Genomic DNA, 23,131 nt, shown 5'->3' on the forward strand with positions numbered 1-23,131 from the left:
ATAGTCAGTAGTTTACTAGGGATCTTTTTCTAACTCAGTGGGCATCTTACAATGGGCCTCTGACAGTGCTGAAACCTGCTTAATTTTGGAAACTACAAACTTTGATCTTGATTGCTTTATTTTGAAATGACACATTGCTGTGTGTCTAATCCAGTGCTACTTTGTTTTTAAATGTGTGTTTTTTATACTCTTCCCATGTAGGATGTTTGCCTTTTAATTTTTGAGAGTAAAAACTAAATTTATGCTTACCTGATAAATTGCTTTCTTTTATGACATGAAGAGTCCACGGATTTCATCCTTACTTGTGGGATATTAACCTCCTGCTAACAGGAAGTGGCAAAGAGCACCACAGCAGAGCTGTATATATAGCCCCTCCCCTTCCCCTCCACCCTCAGTCATTCGGCTGAAGGTATAGGAAGAGAAAATGGAAAGGCTAAAAGGTGCAGAGGTGACTGAAGTTTACAAAAAATATAAAGAAAAACTGTCTTAAAAAGAACAGGGTGGGCCGTGGACTCGTCATATCGTAAAAGAAAGTAATTTATCAGGTAAGCATAAATTTAGTTTTCTTTTACAAAGATATAATGAGTCCACGGATTTCCTCCTTACTTGTGGGAAACCAATATCAAAGCAATAGGACACGGATGAAAGGGAGGGACAAGACAGGAACCTAAACGGAAGGCACTACTGCTTGAAGAACCTTTCTCCCAAAAATAGCCTCAGAAGAAGCAAAAGTATAAAATTTGGAAAATTTGGAAAAAGTGTGAAGGGACGACCAATTTGCAGCCTTACAAATCTGTTCAACAGATGCATCGCTTTTAAAAGCCCATGTGGAAGCAACAGCCCTAGTAGAATGAGCCGTAATTCTTTCAGGAGGCTGCTGTCCAGCAGTCTCATATGCCAGGCGGATGATACTTCTGAGCCAAAAAGAAAGAGGTAGCCGTAGCTTTCTGACCCCTACGCTTTACAGAATAAACAAGGAAAAAAGAAGAAGATAGACGGAAATCCTTAGTTGCCTGTAAGTAAAACTTAAGGCATGGACCACATCCAAATTATGCAACATACACTCCTTCTTAGAAGAAGGGTTAGGACATAAGTAAGGAACAACAATTTCCTGATTAATATTCTTATTTGAAACAACCTAAAAACAGAACTTTCAAGGATAACAATTTTATATCCATGGAATGCATGGGTTCAAACGGAACCCCTTGAAGAACTCAAAGAACTAAATTCAAACTCCAGGGAGGAGTAATGGGTCTATATACAGGCTTAATTCTAAATAAAGCCTGACAAAAAGACTGAACATCTGGTACATTTGCCAAACGTTTGTGAAACAGAATTGACAAAGCTGAAATTTGTCCCCTTAAGGAACTTGCTGATAATCCTTTCTCCAATCCTTGGAGAAAAGACAGAATCCTAGGAATCCCAACTTTACTCCATGAGTAACTCTTGGATTCACACCAATAAAGATATTTACACCATATCTTATGATAGATTTTTCTAGTGACAGGCTTTCTAGCCTATATCAAAGTATTGATGACCGAATCAGAGAATCCTCGCTTTGAGAAAATAAAGCGTTCAATCTCCACGCAGTCAGCTGCAGAGAAATTAGATTTGGATGTTGGAAAGGACCTTGAATGAGAAGGTCCTGTCCCAATGGAAGTTTCCACGGTGGCAGAGAGGACATGTCCACTAGATCCGCATACCATATCCTGCGTGGCCATGCAGGCGCTATCAGGATCACTGAAGCTCTCTCCTGTTAGATTTGAGCAATCACGCGTGGAAGGAGAGGAAACAGTGGAAACACATAAGCTAGGCTGAACAACCAAGGCACTGCCAAGGCATCTATCAGTTCGGCCTGAGGATCCCTTGACCGGGATCCGTATCTTGGAAGCTTGGCATTCTGTCGAGATGCCATCAAATCCAATTCCGGTCTGCCCGATCTGAGAATCAATGAGGCAAATACCTCTGGGTGAAGTTCCCACTCCCCCGGATGAAAAGTCTGCTGACTTAGAAAATCTGCTTCCCAGTTCTCTACTCCTGGGATGTAGAATGCTGACAGATGACAAGAGTGGGCCTCCGCACAACTGATTATCTTGGATACCTCTATCATCGCTAAGGAATTCCTTGTTCCCCCCTGATGATTGATAAATGCCACAGTCGTGATGTTGTCTGACTAGAATCTGATTAATTTGGCCGAAGCCAACTGAGGCCATGCCTGAAGCGTATTGAATATTGCTCTCAGTTCCAGAATATTGATTGGAAGTAGAGACTTCACTTGAGTCCAAACACCCTGAGCCTTCAGGGAGTTCCAAACTGCACCCTAGCCCAGAAGGCTGGCATCTGTTGTCACTATCACCCACAAGGGTCTGCGGAAACAAGTCCCTTGGGACAGATGATCCGGTGACAACCATCAAAGAAGAGAGTTTCTGATCTCTTGATCCAGATTTATCTGAGGAGATAAATCCGCATAATCCCCATTCCACTGTCCGAGCATGCACAGTTGCAGTGATCTGAGATGAAAGTGAGCAAACGGAACGATGTCCATTGCCGCTACCATAAATCCAATTACCTCCATACACTGAGCCACTGATGGCCGAGGAATGGACTGAAGTGCTCAGCAAGTATTTAGAATCTTTGATCTTCTGACCTCCGTCAGAAAAATTTTCATGGCTACCGAGTCTATCAGAGTTCCCAAGAAAGGAACCCTTGTCTGTGGGACAAGTGAACTCTTCTCTATGTTCACCTTCCAGCCGTGGGTTCTCAGAAAAGACAACACTGTGTCCGTGCGAGAGTTTGTCAGATGATATGTTGATGCCTGAATCAGAATCTTGTCCAGATAAGGCACCACCGCTATTCCTCGCGGTCTGAGAACCGCCCAAAGAGACCCTAGTACTTTTGTGAAGATTCTGGGTGCTGTGGCCAACCTGAAAGGAAGAGCCACAAACTGATAATGTTTTTCCAAGAAGGCAAACCTTAGAAACCGATGATGATCCTTGTGGATTGGAATATGAAGGTAAGCATCCTTTAAATCCACGGTAGTCATATATTGACCCTCCTGGATCATTGGAAAGATTGTTTGTATAGTCTCCATCTTGAACGATGGGACCCTGAGAAACTTGTTTAGACACTTGAGATCTAAAATGGGTCTGAAAACTCCCTCTTTTTTGGGAACCACAAATAGGTTTGAGTAAAACCCCTGCCCCTGTTCCAATTTTGGAACTGGACAAATTACTCTCATAGTAGAAAGGTCTTTTACACAGCGTAAGAATGCCTCTCTTTTTATCTGGTTTGCAGATAACTTTGAAAGATGAAATCTCTCTCTTCGGAGAAAGGCCTTGAATTCCAATTGATAACCATGGGTCACTATTTCTAGTGCCCAGGGATCCTAAATATCTCTTGCCCAAGCCTGAGCAAAGAAAGAGAGTCTGCCCCCTACTAGATCCAGTCCCGGATAGGGGGCCGCCCCTTCATGCTATTTTAGGAGCAGCAGCGAGCTTTTTGGATTGTTTACCCTTATTCCAGTTCTGATTAGGTCTCCAGAATGACTTAGATTGGGTAAAATTCCCTTCCTGCTTTGAGGAAGAAGAAGAAGCGGGGGGTCCTCCTTTAAAGTTCAGAAAGGAACGAAAATTATTCTGTTACCCCTCATTTTAACCAATTTATCCTGAGGTAGGGCATGGCCTTTACCTCCTGTAATATCAGAAATGATTTCCTTCAATTCTGGCCCGAAAAGGGTCTTACCTTTAAAAGGGAATAGCTAAAAGCTTATGTTTTGATGACACATCAGCAGACCAAGATTTAAGCCACAATGCCCTACATGCTAAAATAGCAAATCCTGCATTTTTTGCTGCTAATTTAGCAATTTGAAAAGCGCCATCAGTAATAAAAGAATTAGCTAGCTTGAGAGCCTTAATTCTATCTAAGATGTCATCTAATGGAATCTCAACCTTAAGAGACTCTTCTAGAGCCTCAAACCAAAAAGCTGCTGCAGTAGTTACTGGAACAATGCAAGCCGTAGGTTGTAAAAGAAACCCCTGATTAACAAATAATCTCTTTAGAAGACCCTCTAATTTCTTATCCATAGGGTCTTTGAAAGCACAACTATCCTCAATGGGTATAGTAGTACGCATAGCTAGGGTAGATATAGCTCCCTCTACCTTAGGGACCGTTTGCCATGAGTCCCGACTGGTATCTGATATGGGAAACATTTTCTTAAAATTAGGAGGGGGAGAAAACGGTATACCTGGTCTATCCCATTCCTTTCTAACAATTTCCGAAATTCTCTTAGGAACCGGAAAAACATCAGTGTAAGTAGGTACTTCCAAATATTTATCCATTTTACGCAATTTCTCTGGAGGAATCACAATAGGGTCACAATCATCCAGAATCGCTAAAACCTCCCTAAGTAACAGGCGGAGGTGTTCAAGCTTAAATTTAAATGACATACCATCCGAATCTGTCTGAGGCAAAACATTCCCTAAATCAGAAATTTCACCCTCAGACAGTAATTCCCTGATCCCCAACTCAGAGCACTGTGAGGGAACATCGGAAATAGCTAATAAAGCATCAGAGGATTCAGTATTTACATTAATACTTGACCTACTGTGTTTACCCTGCAACACTGGTAATTTAGACAATACCTCTGTAAGGGTAGTTGACATAACTGCAGCCATCTCCTGCAGAGTATAGGAATTAGACGCACTAGAAGTACTAGGCGTCGCTTGTGTGGGCGTTAAAGGTTGTGACATTTGGGGAGAATTGGATGGCATATCCTGATTCTCTTCAGAATGAGAATCATCCTTAGGCACACTTACTTTATTTAAAATATGCTTTTTACATTGTAAAGCCCTTTCAGTACAAAAGTTGCACAATGTTAGAGGGGGTTGCACAATAGCTTCTAAACACATAGAACAATGAGAATCCTCAATGTCAGACATGTTGAACAGACTAGTAATACCACAAAAGTTGTTTAAACACTTATTTATAGCATAAAATAAACATTAGAAAAAACGTGTACTGTGCCTTTAAAAAAAGAAAAAGTGAACAATTTTTCCAAAATGCACAAAAAACGTTAAATTATTCCCAAATTTAACTTAAATATCGTTGGTTAATCCAAAAATTACTTCCCAGAAGCAAGGGCAGAAATAAGGCTTTAGAAGTACTTATATCAACATCTAGTCAAAAGATAGATAAAAAATACCCTCTACACCTCGCCACAGCTCTGCTGTGGCGCCTTCCTGCCCCCAGAGTACTTCGAATCAAGTTTCCAACCCTTCAGACCAGCTACACAGTCCAGGAGCCACCGAGTTACTGTTTGCTGCTGCTAAGTCTGAAGGAAATGCACCAAAATAGGCTCCGCCCCTTAAGGTCAAAAGTTGGAGTAGGCCCAAACAACACCGCATGGGAATGCAGTTTTGCACTAAAGTAGAAATACACACACAATACAACCCTCAAGCATAAAACCAATAAGTTTTAAGTGCCAAAAATAAAAAACATAAAACATAATTTTTTACATTTTCTCCCATGTCACATAATGCCCAAATATCAACTAATGATAAATATAATATAGGGACTCCAGTAACACCCCTCTTATTAAAATAGGTTTTACTACTTACCCCATCCCCATACAGAGAAATAATGCCAGCCAGTTCTGATACACCAAGTCTCCTCAGAAAAAAATGCTGCACATACCTTAATGCTGCTTGTAGCATGAAACCGGTCTCCACACTGAAGATGTCTCATGGTTACCTTCAGAAGTCTTGTAGGAACCAGCGTGGATCTTAGTTACAAATGCTAAGATCATCAAACCTCAGGGCAGAAATCTTCTTAAATATCCCCCTGAGGAAAATAGTACGCACCGGTACCATTTAAAATAAAAAACTTCTTGATTGAAGAAACTAAAACTAACACCTCACTTTACCATGTCTTCCTAGTATAACACAGGCAAAGAGAATGACTGGGGGTGGAGGGGAAGGGGAGGGTCTATATATACAGCTCTGCTGTGGTGCTCTTTGCCACTTGCTGTTAGCAGGAGATTAATATCCCACAAGTAAGGATGAAATCCGTGGACTCGTCATATCTTTGTAAAAGAAAGTTACGTTTTAATTTTTGTCTCCCTCTTTGTAGATTTACCTATGTGTTTAAGTCGGTGCCATATAGTGTTTTTATTTTTTCTTTCTTTTTGATTATCCTATGTATTAACCACTAGGGCACCCCCCACACTTCCCTGAGGGATATGAGTGTATTGGCCATAAATGGAATAGTAATTTGATAAATGAGACAGTTCTATACCTATCTTACTGATAAACATTTGTACCCTATATTGAAATTAGTTATTCCAACTAAGATTGCTACTTCTACAAATCCCAATACCAATGGGCGATTGTGTAGAGGAGTTTTTAGAGAACAAGGTGATCACATTATAGGGACAGTCTACTCCAGAATTGTTATCGTTTAAAAAGATAGATAATCCCTTTCCCCAGTTTTGCATAGCCAACAGTTATTTTAATATGCTTTTTACCTCTGTGATAACCTTGTATATAAGCCTCTGCAGACCACCCCCTTATCTCAGTTCTTTTGATTGACTTGCATTTCAGCCAATTAGTGCCGACTCATAAATAACTCCAGGTGAGTGAGCACAATGTTATCTATATGGTGCACATGAACTAGCACTGTCTAGCTGTGAAAAACTGTCAAAATGCACTGAGGCGGCCTTCAAGGGATCAAAAATTAGCATAAGAGCCTAACTAGATTTAGCTTTCAACAAAGAATACCAAGAGAACAAAGCAAATATGATGATAAAAGTACATTGGACAGTTGTTTAAAATTGCATGTCCTATCGGAATCATGATAGTTTAATTTTGACAAGACTGTCCCTTTAAGGATAGTAAAGTTGGGGACGGGTTTTTTGGAGTGGTGGATAGTCATGGTTAGAATTAGTTGTGGTGATGTTCAGTGACGAGCAGTCAGGAAAAACCATTCTAAAGTGATCAACTCAGTGTTGGTTATAATTTATTTTGTATTCTCCACACTGAGTTTTATCAATCTAAATGCAATTGTAAGAAAGCTAGAAGCAGGTAAATAACTGTTTTAGAGAGTTGTTATAAAAAATGAGTCAGTGGGAGCACTGTGCAATGCATAATATATAAGCAAACGTTATAGGACACTGTCAATCCTAACAATCTAATCTCCATTACCCACAGCGCTTATCCCCTCTCTTTTGTTGTGCCCTTTGGAATGTTCCCTCTGTCTGTAACAAACTTCAACTGTTCATGACCTTTGTCTCTAATGCTTTCAATCTTCTAGCAATTACTGAAACCTGGCTATCTTCTTCTGACTGCTTCCATTGCTGCTCTCACACATGGCGGTCTCCATTTTAGTCACACACCTAGGCCAGGTGAGAGACATGGTGTCAGTGTTGGAATCTTACTCTCCCCCTCCTGCTCCTATCAGCACCTGCATCCTCATCCATCTCTCTCCTTCTCCTCCTTTGAAGTCCACTGCATCCGCCTGTTCTCCCCCCTCTCATGCAGAGTGGCAGTTATCTATCGCCCCCCCCCCCCCCCTGGACCAACCTCCCAATTCCTTGACAACTTTGCTGCCTGAATTTCTCACTTTCTCTCTACAAATACACCTGCTATAATCCTAGGGGACTTCAACATAACTATTGAAAACCCATCTGCCCCTGCTGCCTCTAAACTTCTCTCACTCACAAACTCCTTTGGTCTCTCACAATCCACCCTATTCCCTACTCACCTCGACGGACACTTTATTGATCTGGTATTCTCCTACCTCTGATCCCTTTCTGATGTCACCTGTCGCCCATTTCCCATTTCATACCACCATCTGCTCACCTATAATCTTAATGTACATGCTAAACCTATTTCTCTCCCTCGTTCCCGCACCTGTAGAAATCTGCACACTGTGGATCCTCTCCAACTTTTCAACCATATTCAAAAATGCCTCCCCCACACTTCAGATGTATCCTGCCCTGATCTTGCTACAACCCACTATAACAATACTCTCTCCTCTGCACTCAACACCCTTGCTCCTCCACAAATACGCGAAACCCCACGTCGTCAGCTCCAGCCCTGGCACTCTCAGCAAACATGCTACCTACAAAAATGCTCCCATGGTGCTGAACATGCCTGGAGGAAATCCTGCTCTGAACCAGATTTCCTCCACTATAAGTTCATTCTTTATTCTTTCTCCTCTGCCCTTCACTTAGCCAAGCAAAACTACTTCTCTTTTCTTATATCTTCTCATTCCTTAAACTCTAAATGTCTCTTCGACTACTTTTTCAACAAAACACTTACCATCTGAAGTAACATCCCAACACAAGACTGCAACCTTCCATCTCCGCCCCCGGTCACCCCCTCCACCACTCTCAGTACCTTCCCCCCAACCACCGAGAATGAAGTGAGTTCCCTAATGTCTTCCTCACACCTCACTACCTGCCCACTTGACCCTATCCCTTCACATCTAATACCTTCTCTGTCGTCTACCCTCACTCCAGCTCTTACTCACATATTCAACCGATCCCTTACTACTGGTTCATTTCCATCTTCCTTCAAACAAGCAAAGGTCACCCCCATCCTCAAAAAACCCTCCCTCAACCCCAATTATCCTGCAAACTACTGCCCCATATCACTGCTTCCGCTAGCTTCAAAAGTCCTTGAAAAACTAGTTTTCTAACGCCTAACCCACTTTCTGTCCTCCAACTCATTGCTTGACCTCCTGCAATCTGGCTTTCGTTCCCAACACTCAACTGAGACTGCCCTCACCAAGGTTACTAACGATCTTCTTTCTGCTAAAAACAATGGCCACTATTCTATACTTATCTTACTTGACCTGTCTGCTGCTTTTGACACTGTTGACCATCTCCTCCTCCTACGGACTCTAAGCTCCCTTGGGCTCTGTGACATTGCCCTCTCCTGGATCCACTCTTATCTCTCTAATAGGTCCTTTTCTGTTTCATTTGCTGGCGACTCCTCCTCTTCATTGCCTCTGTCTGTTGGAGTACCTCAAGGCTCTGTTCTAGGCCCTCTACTCTTCTCTATACTTCCTCACTGGGTAAACTTATCAGTAGCTATGGCTTCAACTATCACCTCTATGCTGATGATACTCAGATCTACCTATCCACCCCTGCACTCTCTCCTTCTGTCCTTTCCCACATCAGCGACTTCTTATCTGGCATTTCTTCATGGATGGCCTCTCACCACCTAAAAATCAACATGTTTAAGACTGAGCTTCTTCTCCCTTCTATCTAAATTGGAAGGTTTAGATAGAAGGGAGCTCTTATTGGACAAAATTAAACCTAGAAGGGAACGCAATAAAGATATGCCCACCTTTATAACAAAATATAGCAACCAGTACGGCAGAATTGTAAAAATAGTGGAAAAACATTTTCCAATTCTCAAAGGAGATAATGTCTTATACGAAACTGTCAAGAAAGGCTGTTGTTTTGTGTCTAAAAGGAACCGCACTCTTGGTAATTATCTATCTCCTAGTGTAGTCAACCAGAAGAAAGTAGGACAAAGTAGTTGGTTAACATGCAAAGGACACTTTAAATGTCACAACCCTAATTGCAAAGCATGTGGGCATACAGTTGTATCTAAACGATTTCAATCTTGCACAACACAGCGTGTTTATGAGGCCACAAGTTGTGCAAACTGTAGATCCAAATATGTTATTTACATGGTACAATGCACAGAATGTAAGATGCAATACGTGGGCATGACCACCAGGGAGGTGAGAGAGCGCATTAGAGAGCATTTAAATGACATCTCTACCGCAACCCCGTGTTCTGCACTAGCAGCACACTTCATAACATATCACAACGAAAATGTAAAGACCTTCAGGTGGCAAGTGATAAAAAAAGTGTGCCCTAAAGAGAGAGGTGGAAATATTGACTTGCTATTATCCAAAAGAGAGGCATTTTGGATATTTTCCATGCAAACTCGCCTTCCATTAGGTTTCAACACTGAAGCAGATTTAATTAATGTATGGAGGTAAAGAGTTTTTGTATATAAAAAATAAAAAATAAGACCGTTCCTATTAACTGGTGGTTTATATAGCATAAAGCAAAAGTTTAGGGGAGAATAAACAAAGTATGTTACCCAAGCTTATTTAAGTAAGAAAGCAAATGTAATGAATATAGTATAAACTTAATAGAGATATACAACACTTAAGTACATATGTAGATATGCTCAACAAATCAAGTATGTTATCTAAGCTTATACCTAAGCAAAAATACAAATAAAATGGATACAGTATAAACTTAACATTGATATATAGCACATAAGTTCATATGTATTAACAAGAGCATTTAGACTTTCTGGTAATGAACACACCAGTATAGGAGGTTTTTGAACATGGAAAAACAGTTTGTAAGAGGTTAATTACTGTGTTAATCATCTGGTGATGTAATACATCTGTTAACAAATCAGTAAGAAGTAGAGCCTTTATAAGGATAGATGGAGGATTATAGAGTTAAAGCTTCTGATGACGGCGTAAGCCGAAACGCGTCAAGCTCTTAATTTGCACTTGCAAGTGTTTGTTTTATTTGTTCCATGCTGTGGTACAAACCAATAAAGTAATTTTGGACTTTTAATTTTATCCCGTAGCACTGCTTCTTTTTGTTTTTCTTCTAATCCCCCCATCTAATTCTACTCCAGTTTCTAACTTTACTATCACTGTTGGCGGCACCACTATCTCCCCATCATGCCAAGTCCGCTGCCTAGGAGTTACACTTGACTCCAATCTGTCCTTTATACCCCACATCCAATTGCACTCTTCATCCTGTCGCAAACACCCATGCAAAATCTCCAAAATTTGTCTTTTTTTGAGTGCTGAAACTACTAAACAGCTAATCCATTCCCTAGTAATTTCCAGGCTTGACTACTGTAATAACCTACCAACTGGCCTTCCTCTCTCCCACCTCTCCCCCCCTTCAATCCATCCTAAATGCCTCTGCTAGGCTAATCCACCTCTCCCGACACTCTGTATCTGCTGCACCCCTTTGTGAGTCCCTTCACAGGCTCCCCATTGACAGCAGAATTAAATTCAAAATTCTCACTCTGACCTACAAAGCCCTTACCAATGCAGCCCCCCCTACCTGTCCTCACTCATCAACAAATATACTCCAGCCCGCCCCCTAAGATCCAACAATGATCTACTCCTTGCATATTCTACCATCACCTCCTTCCATGCTAGACTACAGGACTTCTCTTGTGCGACACCAACACTTTGGAATGCACTTCCTCGAGCTGTCAGACTTTCCCCCAACCTCTCCTCTTTTAAACACTCCCTAAAGACCTTCTTGTTCAGGGAAGCCTATCACCACATCAGTAACTAATGATTTCCACTTGCCTAATAGTTGCCCTCATCTAACTCCACACTAACATCATTCCCACCTTTGCAGTCCCCACCTGCTGTTTCTTACCCTCCTACCCATCTAGACTGTAAGTTCCCATGGGAACAGGTCTCCCAGTTCCCCCTGTATTTGTCTGTTAAATTTTGACTGGTGTATCATATTGTACTGTACTTTTATCTTTGTTACCCATGAACAGCGCTGCAGAATCTGTCGGCGCATTATAAATAAAGAAGAATAATAATATTACATTCTAGCATCTCTAAATAATAACTGTCTCTTATAATTGGGAGCTTCCACAAGTCTAGACCCACTTATATTTTGTGTGGCTCACATGCATTGTTTAACCCACTGCTATTGATAGCAACATGGAATCCACAATGTTGCAGTTATGTTGCTATTAGTTGCAGCTGTCATAGGATCTACACCCATGTATTGTTATTAGACAATATGACACAAGATTTTATATATATATATATATATATATATATATATATATATATATATATATATATATATATATATATATATATAGTATATATATACACACACACACACACACATATATATATATATATACATATATATATATATATTATCTTTCTTAAAATTATGTGGCAAAAGTGGGAGGAAAACACACATCTCTTTTTCAAACGTGACTGTTTTTTTGTTTCTTGTAATCTAGACAATTCTACTATACATTATATAAATCCTCTTTCCCTGACAGCTTGGTGGGAAGTGATGTAATTTATAGGGAAAAAACTTCAATAAACTGCAGGATGTTGAAAAGAGGCTACAACCGATTGCTAAGATGATGTTCATGTGCTGTCAATCTCATGAGAACCTAGACTGTAATTAAGTGCAACTTGAAAATGCAATATAGTTTGAATACAGCATATTTTTTTACAACATATCAATGCTTTATTGAAATTTTGTATTCTGATTAGGCATGTGCGCCTCTTGGGATTGGTGTTGCTACAGGAGAGCAAGTAAGTTTACTCTGTTTGTCGTCTCTAACAACTGAAAAGGAACCGTAAACACTTGTAGATTTTGATGTGAAAAGTTGAATTATATGTAGTAAAACAACTTTGAAATATACTTGTATTATTTATTTTGCCCCTTTTTCCTGTAATTTAAAAATTAAAATGATGAATTTTCCAATCCTGACAAATGGTAGAACGCACAGCAAGCTTCATAAACCTAACCTTGGCACATACACATATCTGTTCTCATTGCCTTCATCAGAGATTATCAGATAATGAACTGCACATCAATTAAGATGTTGTTAACTTAAGTCTAGATTGGCTTCTCCAATTAAGGCAATTGATGGGTGGAGTTTGGCTTTTGAAAAACAATTGCAGCAAACAGGATGTTAATGCATTTAAACATTGTAAAGCTCACCACTATGTTAATAATGCAAGACTGCAGTCAAATCTTGTATTTACAATGTGTTAATGTCCTTTTAAATGGATTACAATGCAGATTATGTGACATCTACTCTACCAGATTGCACATAGACTATATGATTAATACTAACAATGTGTGCTTTGAAGTGATAATATAGGAAGAAAGCTTTATTTTTAATTAATAAACAAGAACACTTTTTTCATTCATATAAAATCAGTTAATCACACAATAGATTACTGAAAATGTTACAAAACCTATTTGAAATTTGCAGATTTCTTCTGCTATAAGGATTAAAGACCTGCTTGTTTTTTGTATATATATTATTTTTTACATATATTTATATGTATTTATGTTTGATGATGTTGTTTTAAAGTACTCTTCATTATCACATCTATTAAAGGGATACTAAACACTAAAACATATCATGCACCTCCCTCAAAACAAAGGTAAGATTTTAACATGGCAGTAACCATGACTAGAGGGAGGCAATAGTATTCTTATAAAATGTATTTAGTGTATAATGCCCTTTAAAGGGATATGAAGCCCAAACATTGTCTTTTGTGATTCAGACAGAGCGCATACCAAGTTTCCAATTTACTTCTATTATTAAATTTTCTTTGTTCCCATGATATTCTGTGTTGAACAGATACCTAGGTAGGCGTCTGGAGCACTACATGGCAGGAAATAATGCTGCTTTCTAGTGTTCTTGCAAATAGATAACATTCAAGCAAAACTGCGCTCATATGTGCATTAAAAATGGGCCGGCTTCTACGCATACGCCCCTGCTTTTCAACAAATGATACCAAGAGACCAAAGAAAAATTGATAACAGAAGTAAATGATAAAGTTGCTTAAAATCACATGCTCTATCTGAATCATGAAAGAAAAAAATTGGGGTTTCATATCCCTGTAAGCACTGTTTGTTTCTTAAACATAATGTGATAATGAATACATAAAAAATCCAATATTGTATGTGATTTTTTTGAATATAAAACAGTGTATCAATAATGTAGGACAATATCATTTCAACATCACTTTATGGGGCCGATTTATCAATGCCTGTCCGACATGATACACTGTAGCGTATCATGTCCGACAGACATCGCTGAATGCCAACAGCGTGGTGAACTGCTTGTGCAATGCCGCCCCCTGCAGATTTGCGGCCAATCGACCGCTAGCAGGGGGTGTCAATCAACCTGATCGTATAGGATCGGGCGAATTGCAGACCGCAGCCTCAGAGGCGGCAGACCAGTTATGGAGCAGCGGTCTTAAGACGGAAACAGGGGCATCAGGGGCTATTCAGCTCTTGATAAATCGGCCCCAATATCTCTAATTTAAGACTGGATAAATCCTCTCTACTTCGGATAAATCTTTGTTTTAAACTTAATTGTTAGATTGTGGTGATTTTTTTAAATTGTATTATAATAGTTTTCTCCTTACTTATCTTTAGTGCCACAACAGGGTTATGTTTAAACAGTTTCTCCAAGCCAATGCTCTACAATATCTGCAGATTGACAGTTGTAGATTGGGAAGTGTAAATGAAAATCTGGCTGTTCTACTCATGGCAAAGAAATTTAATGGTAAGAGCATGTTTACTAGGGTACATTTCAAAATGAGCAGGGATGATTTACAGATGTCAAATAGGTATTTTATTAAAACAGAACAATACTGTTGAACTTTTATTAGCTTCTGTCAAATGTTCTTCTCACAGCAGCCCATAGGGAAAATGACAAAACAAAACTATTAACACAACACACAGTCTGGCACTCTCTTGCAAGCACACAGCTAGATTAAAAGCAAAATGGAAGAGTTAAAGTATTTGGCCAAATGGTGATAGGCCAAGGACCACGTCAAGGTCTCTCCCTTCCTTGGTCTCTAACCTACAGCCACACTATGCATGCCTTCAACTAAACACAAGGAGAGACAAAGAAGGAGGACACAGGCCCTTTGTAAATTATTTTGTTTTACAATTTTCCCTATGGGCTTTGCACCCAGGCTTGTCTGGGGTTAACTGCCTGTGTCCCTGAAACCTGTGCAACTTTCTGTGAGTGCTGGTGAGCACCCAGGGTTTTTCTGTTTTGCAGGGTCATATGATGTGTACCCTGTCCTGTTTAAGAGTGCAGTCTATTTCTGTGTTTCTCTATGTGTCTAAGGAAATTACAAAGGGGCTGTGTCCCCTTTGTTTGTATCTCAGTGTGTTTGGTTGAAGGCATGCATTGTGTGGCTATAGCCTGTGTGGCTATAGGTTAGGGACCCAGTGAGGAAGAGACCTTGATGTGGTCCTGGGCAATTATATACATTTGTGTGTATCACTGTATATATAGATGTGTGCGTGTGTGTTGTATCACTGTATATATATATATATATATATATATATATAAATGTGTGTGTGTGTGTGTATCACAGTATACATAGGTGTGTGTGTGTGTTGTATCACTGTGTGTGTGTGTGTGTGTATATATATATATATATATAAATGTGTGTATGTGTATCACTGTATATATAGATGTGTGTGTCTGTATCACTGTATATATAAATGTGTGTGTATATCACTGTATATATAGATGTGTGTGTATGTGTATCGCTGTATATATAAATGTGTGTGTATAACTGTATATATATATATATAATTGTGTGTTTGTATCACTGTATATATAGATGTGTGTGGGTTGTATGATATCACTTTATATATGTGTGTGTATCATTCTATATATATATATATATATATATATATACTGTATATACTGTATATATATATATATATATATATATATATATATATATATATATATATATATATATATATATAGGTATCCAAAATTCCAGATCTTATATATAGGTGTGTGTGTATCACGCTATATATAGATGTGTGTATGTGTATCACTATTTATATAAATGTGTGTGTGTGTTTCACTGTATATATAGATGTGTGTGTATCACTGTATATATAGATGTGTGTGTGTGTGTATCACTGTATATATAGATGTGTGTGTGTGTATCACTGTATATTTAGATGTGTGTATGTGTATCACTGTATATATATAAATGTGTCTGTGTTTCACTGTATATATAGATGTGTGTGTATCACTGTATATATAGGTGTGTGTGTGTGTGTATATCACTGTATATATAGATGTGTGTGTGTGTATCACTGTATATATATATATATATATATATATATATATATATATATATATATATATATATATGTGTGCATCATTGTATATATAAATGTGTGTGTGTGTATCACTGTATATATAGATGTGTGTGTGTGTATCACTGTATATATAAATGTGTGTGTGTGTGTATCACTGTATATATAGATGTGTGTGTGTGTGTGTCTATCATTGTATATATAAATGTTTGTGTGTGTATCATTGTATATATAAATGTTTGTGTGTGTGTGTGTATCACTGTATATATAGAGATGTGTGTGTGTGTGTGTATCACTGTATATATAGCGATGTGTGTGTGTGTGTGTATCACTGTATATATAGATGTGTGTGTGTGTGTGTGTATCATTGTATATATAAATGTGTGTGTGTGTATCACTGTATATATAAATGTGTGTGTGTGTGTGTGTGTATATCACTGTATATATAGATGTGTGTGTATCATTGTATATATAAATGTTTGTGTGTGTGTGTGTGTGTATAAATGGATTGTGCAGTCCCCCACAATTGAAGTGATTCAAATTTAAAATCTAGGTCCTAACATACAAATCACTCCCATACATTTGCTTTGCAAATGTTACTATGATAATGTAGAGACACTGTGGGTTGAAATAAAGAGTGGGGGGAAAATATTACTAGCCCCCCAACATAAGTGACATCGAGGAGGCTCAACTACTAATGCAAATATGAAAGGCTACTAATACCAGTGTTGTAATTATGGGAGATTATCACAAGTAAGTATCCTCCAGTGGTACAGACAGAGGAAACTGGACTCAGAACCTTGAGTCCCTGGTTCAATCCCAGGCAGGGCCCAGTAGGGGGGTCACCAGCAATGTCCCCTCTGTGTGGTTTGCATTTAAGAACAAACAGAGCTTAGGGGATCCTGACAATTATTACTGTACACATTCACACGCTGTGTCCGCTCAGAGAGCTGGGGGTGGGTGGGTATTGTGTCAGCGATAACGTATTTTCATAAAACAAGCAACTGCTGATTCTCAGAGCAAAAGTGGTGTTTGAATGTTGGTACCCAGGGCAGACACACCATATACGTATGCCACTACAAACAAAAATAACTTTTAATAGATGCGTTTTTGATGATAAAAATATATTGAAAACATATTTCTTCTTATGCACATTTCACTTTTAACCATAGTGAACATGTGAAGGTAGCATAGATCAGATGGTAACTTAGAGGCTAAGCTCTCTAAGCTTTTATCGTTTATATAATAGTCTTATTCATCATAGTGCTTCAAAATATATTGGCGCTTCATAAATAAATTATAATAATAATTCCTGCTCTATTTATTACTGTTGTATTATGATTTTATGCTTGGAAATATAGGGCTAGATTGGAGTGGTTGCTTTGCGTTCGAACGTTAAAACCGGTAGAATAATTTTTTTTTCGCTTGGCGATTCATACTTGTATTATGAGTTGGTAGTAAAAAGTTTGCGCTCTTGCAAAGTCGCGATGACAAATAGGAACCGATTTATCATCGGTCTGTCTGATATGATCCGCTCAGTTGATCATTTCCGACAGACATCGATGAATGCGGACAGCATATGTTGTTGGCATTTATCATTGCACAAGCAGTTCTTGTGAACTGCTTGTGCAATGCCGCCTTCAGATTCGTGGCCAATCGGCCGCTAGCAGGGGGTCTCAATCAACCCGATCGTATTCGATCGGGTTGATTGCTGTCTGCCGCTCAGAGAAGGCAGACCAGTTAAGGAGCAGTGGTCTTAAGACCGCTGCTTCTTAACTCCTGTTTCCGCGCGAGCCTTCAGTTGGCCACATTCGGGGCATAGTAAATTGGCCCCATAGACTTTGAGAAGTCGCAAAAGCTAAATAACATTCCCCCATAAACTTCAATGGAGCCGAAGAAGTTGGAAAAAAAACAGTCACAAGTCATGCAAAGACGATCGCGATTATTTAAAAGCGCAACATAAAAAGATAATATTGCATATTTCATAATCCGATGTTCTGCATAAAGCAGAATATGTTCTATTTATTCTTAAAGATATATTCAAATATATATCTGATGGATCTATAGGTATAGATATATACAGATATATATACGAATATCTATTTGAAGAACATTGGAATGTAAAATATTTACAGTACATACACAGTATAACACTTTTTTAAATATGAAAATTGCATAAATATGATCATTTATGTTTTCATCTACTTGACTGCAAACGGCTCTAATATTCATTAATATATGTATACATGTGGGTACATATATATGTATGTGTTTATATGTGTATATGTGTGTTAAACTACAAATATACAAATATAAATACATTAATACATATTTACACACACACACACACACATATATATATATATATATATATATATATATATATATATATATATATATATATATACAGTATATATATATCCACACATACATATAGATATTTAGACATGTGTAAGTATGTATCTTTGCAGTCCTTCTAATGTTTTAAAAAGCAATTTTTATTAGTGTTATTATGAGTGGCAGTATTCATTCTAGCGTACATCATGATTGTGCTGACGCGTTTGCATTTACAGTACTTTTAACTTGTAATATGGGTGGAATTTAGCTTGTGCGCAAACGGCATTGAAAACCCGATATCGCTTGCGCACAAATGAAAGTGCTCCACTTGTAATGTAGCCCATAATTTACTAATAGAAGTGTTATTAAATTACAACAGAGCGATAATAACAATAAGTTATTTGGCATTATAACCAGCTGTTTGATCAACACCACTTTATATGATGTAGAACATTATTGAATTAACTTCAGTTTTGGTATCAATAAGGAATCAAAGCTTGCAGAAGTTTATATTTCAAATACGAAATGTGCATGGGTGCATTACAATCTTAAATAGAAAAATTTTCGCAATACACTTCCATTAGCAAAAATGCTGCTAGTAAAATGATTACTGTTTTTCAATGGCATACGCACATTTGTTATGAGTGCTCGTGCTTTAGTATTTAAGCTCCGAGAGCTGGCGGTGGTGCGTACTGCATCTGTAAAAACTTAATTTGTGTCATACAAGCCACTGCTGACTTTCTGAGATGGTTTGGTGTTTTAATATGAGTGCACGGGCCCTCACAGCATATGTGGGTATCCCACTAAAAAAACTAATAACTTTAACTAGAGGTATTTTTGCTAATGAAAGTAGGTTGCATAGTTCAGTTTTCTATCCCCTTTAACATGGACTTTTATTTACCTATATATAAAATATAAATTGAAATATAGCTGATCTTTAAATTACTTTTTTTCATAGTTCCTGTCTGTCCTCATGCTGGAGGAGTTGGGCTTTGTGAACTGGTACAACATCTGATAATATTTGATTACATTTCAGTGTCAGGAAGTCTAGAAAACAGGTAAGTTATTTAAATGGAAGTATTTTGTAAAATGAAATAAACACATTAAATCATAATTTATATTATTAAATATGGAAAACTAGTTTTAATTAACATAAAAGCTCCGTAAACTTTGAAAATAAATATCCTATTTAAGTTTTTTCTTTTAATCCACCAAATACTACATTTTGTCAGACCTAGGACCCCAGTGTAGCCAGGGGAGAATGATGCAGACTTGGCTTGTGCCCAGCATACTGTGCAGGCAGATGATTAACATAGAGAGGCCGAAGTCCTGAAATCAGAACTGTTTTGAAAAGCAGACAGGCAAGACAGGAAATGCATTATGATGAGTCCGGTATTCAGACTTTTCATACAGACAACAGAGCAAGCAGGCAAAGACAGGACTAAGAATTGTCTTGTGCATAACAAAGAAGACAGAGAGGAGACAATGCAGAGAAGCTGGAGTCTTGGAGCAAAGTAGGCTTAGGGCAAAATGTATCAAAGTGGGAATAAGAAAATTCTCACTTTGTTGTAAAAAAAAGTATTTCACCATATTTATGAAAGGTTATGCGCCAATAAAGTTGCAACTTTTCATATGTGCAAACAAATAAACTCAGTCTTTAATATATGGGAATAAGTTGTCTGGAAATTCTTGTATTAATCTCTATTGGCATTTTAAAATGCCCGTATATATTCGCAGTTCTCATATATTTATGAAAAGTGACGCATGTAATATTCAGTTTTTTTAATCGCACCAATTTGTAGGTTGTGAGGTAGTGAAAGAGAAAGAGCGATATTGTTGTTTGTTTGGAGGGAAAAAAATTGTTTTCTTGCCGTAATGGCTGTATTTAGGGTTAGAAACTGCCCACGAGGCGCAGAACCTGAAGATTAATATACTGTGTATATAAATATATATATATATATATATATATATATTTTTTTTTTTTTAATTAATTAAATAACAAAAAAGTATATACAGATTTATAAAAAAGTTAAATAATTTAAAGAGCAATTGAAATAAGTGTACTCAAAAGAACAAAGATAAGCTACAATAAATGGGCAACTTTCCTCGATGAAAGAGCGCCAAAGAGGGGGCAAAATAAAAATAACTTTAATAATATATAAGAAATTACATTCTTACAAACAATCACATGATTTATTTATTCTATCATAAAAGGATAAAAACAATAAAACCATTTACCGGTGGCTAAAGTTAAGATTCGCTTGACATCGACATTCGATTAACATTGTAAAAAAAAAATTCCCCCAAAATTTTAAATATAATTTAAAAAAATACTGGTGACATTTTTTACTTCGCACATTGCGAACTATTGAGGAAATAATCACAACTTTTAAAATGCATTTTTCAAGGCTTAATACATTTTGCCCTTACTGACAGCAAAGCTTACAAACAGGGTAAATAAATACAGCAGATACATGGTAAGATGATAACGTGTACCAGCAGGTAGACAGAGATCGGGAAATAAAATTCAGGTAAAGGTAAAATGTATCAAAACTGGAGTCACTTTTTACAGATCTAGTATATCCTAGCACACAAATGTACTAATTTGCCAGGTGAGAATATAAGGAGTCTGCAGTGATCTCACTGGAGAAACTGGCTTAGTAGACAGATGGCTTTCCATCTAGAAACTGCGGGTGTAATTTGCTTTTCAGTTAAGTTTACAACAAATGCAAAACTAACACAGACTTATAGCTGATTCTGACACTTTTTGGCTTGTTAATTAAAGAGACAGTAAAGTCAAAATTAAACTTACATGGATTGGATAGACAACTTTCCATTTTATTTCTATTATCAAATTTGTTTAATTCTCTTACGCCTATATTTAGAGTTCTGCATTAGCCATCAAAACCAGCATTAGGGGGTCCTAACGCTGGTTTTGGGCTACCGCTGGTATTTAGAGTCAGTCAGGAAAGGGTCTAACGCTCACTTTCCAGCTGCGACTTTTCCATAACACAGATCCCCCTACGCCAATTGCGTAGCCTATCTTTTCAATGGGATCTTTCTAACGCCGGTATTTAGAGTCTTGGCTGAAGTGAGCGTTAGAAATCTAACGACAAACTCCAGCCGCAGAGAAAAGCCAGGAGTTAAGAGCTTTCTGGGCTAACGCCGGTTCATAAAGCTCTTAACTACTGTGCTCTAAATTACACTAACATCCATAAACTACCTATGTACCCCTAAACCAAGCCCCCCCCACATCGCCGCCACTCTATTAAATTTTTTAACCCCTAATCTGCCGACCGCACACCGCCGCAACCTACATTATCCCTATGTACCCCTAATCTGCTGCCCCTAATATCGCCGACACCTACATAATATTTATTAACCCCTAATCTGCCCCCCCCAACGTCGCCGCTACCTACCTACAATTATTAACCCCTAATCTGCCGACCGGACCTCATCGCTACTCTAATAAATGTATTAACCCCTAGCTAAGTCTAACCCTAACACTAACACCCTCCTAAGTTAAATATAATTTTTATCTAACGAAATAAAATAAATCTTATTAAATAAATGAATCCTATTTAAAGCTAAATACTTACCTGTAAAATAAACCCTAATATAGCTACAATATAAATTATAATTATATTGTAGCTATTTTAGGATTAATATTTATTTTACAGGCAACTTTGTATTTATTTTAACCAGGTACAATAGCTATTAAATAGTTAATAACTATTTAAAAGTTACCTAGTTAAAATAATTACAAAAGTACCTGTAAAATAAATCCTAACCTAAGTTACAATTAAACCTAACACTACACTATCAATAAATTTATTAAATAAACTACCTACAATTATCTACAAATAAACCTAACACTACACTATCAATAAAAAATTAAATACAAATACCTACAAATAAATACAAATAAATACACTAACTAAAGTACAAAAAATAAAAAAAGAACTGTTACAAAAAATAAAAAAATAATTTACAAACATTATAAAAATATTACAACAATTTTAAGCTAATTACACCTACTGAAGAGGGGCTGAAGAGGTCCATCATCCGGCTGAAGTCTTCTATCAAGCGGCATCTTCAATCTTCTTTCTTCCGGATCCATCTTCATCCCGCCGACGCGGAACATCCTTCTTCCCCGACGGACTAATGACGAATGAAGGTTCCTTTAAGGGACCTCATCCAAGATGGCGTCCCTTCAATTCCGATTGGCTGATAGGATTCTATCAGCAAATCGGAATTAAGGTAGGAATAATCTGATTGGCTGATGGAATCAGCAAATCAGATTGAAGTTCAATCCGATTGGCTGATCCAATCAGCCAATCAGATTGAGCTCGCATTCTATTGGCTGATCGGAACAGCCAATAGAATGCAAGGGGTCGGCGGGGGTTAGGGGCAGCACATTAGGGGTTCATAGGGATAACGTAGATTGCGGCGGTGTACGGAGCGGCAGATTAGGGGTTAATTGTATAATGCAGGTGTCAGCGATAGCGGGGGCGGCAGATTAGAGGTTAATAAGTGTAAGGTTAGGGGTGTTTAGACTCGGGGTGCATGTTAGGGTGTTAGGTGCAGACTTAGGAAGTGTTTCCCCATAGGAAACAATGGGGCTGCGTTAGGAGCTGAACGCTGCTTTTTTGCAGGTGTTAGGTTTTTTCTCAGCTCAAACTGCCCCATTGTTTCCTATGGGGACATCGTGCACAAGCACGTTTTTGAAGCTGGCCGCGTCCGTAAGCACCGCTGGTATTGAGAGTTGCAGTGGCGGTAAATTATGCTCTACGCTCCCTTTTTGGAGCCTAACGCAGCCCTTCTGTGAACTCTAAAAGGTGCGGGGGGGAAAAAGCATGCATA

General features: G+C 38.1%; 1 protein-coding gene across 1 annotated transcript in view; it reads left to right on the forward strand.

Annotated features, from left to right (window-relative positions):
- Nucleotides 1-23,131, forward strand: part of LOC128660878 (mitochondrial enolase superfamily member 1) — a 197,737-nt gene that overhangs the window by 150,282 nt on the left and 24,324 nt on the right. Inside the window, exons 12-14 of the mRNA XM_053714960.1 lie at nucleotides 12,319-12,360; nucleotides 14,228-14,357; nucleotides 19,227-19,326. Of these exons, the coding sequence (XP_053570935.1) occupies nucleotides 12,319-12,360; nucleotides 14,228-14,357; nucleotides 19,227-19,326 (272 nt within the window). The remainder of the gene's footprint in view (nucleotides 1-12,318; nucleotides 12,361-14,227; nucleotides 14,358-19,226; nucleotides 19,327-23,131) is intronic.

Source organism: Bombina bombina, chromosome 5 (assembly GCF_027579735.1).
Source record: "Bombina bombina isolate aBomBom1 chromosome 5, aBomBom1.pri, whole genome shotgun sequence".
Taxonomy (NCBI): domain Eukaryota; kingdom Metazoa; phylum Chordata; class Amphibia; order Anura; family Bombinatoridae; genus Bombina; species Bombina bombina.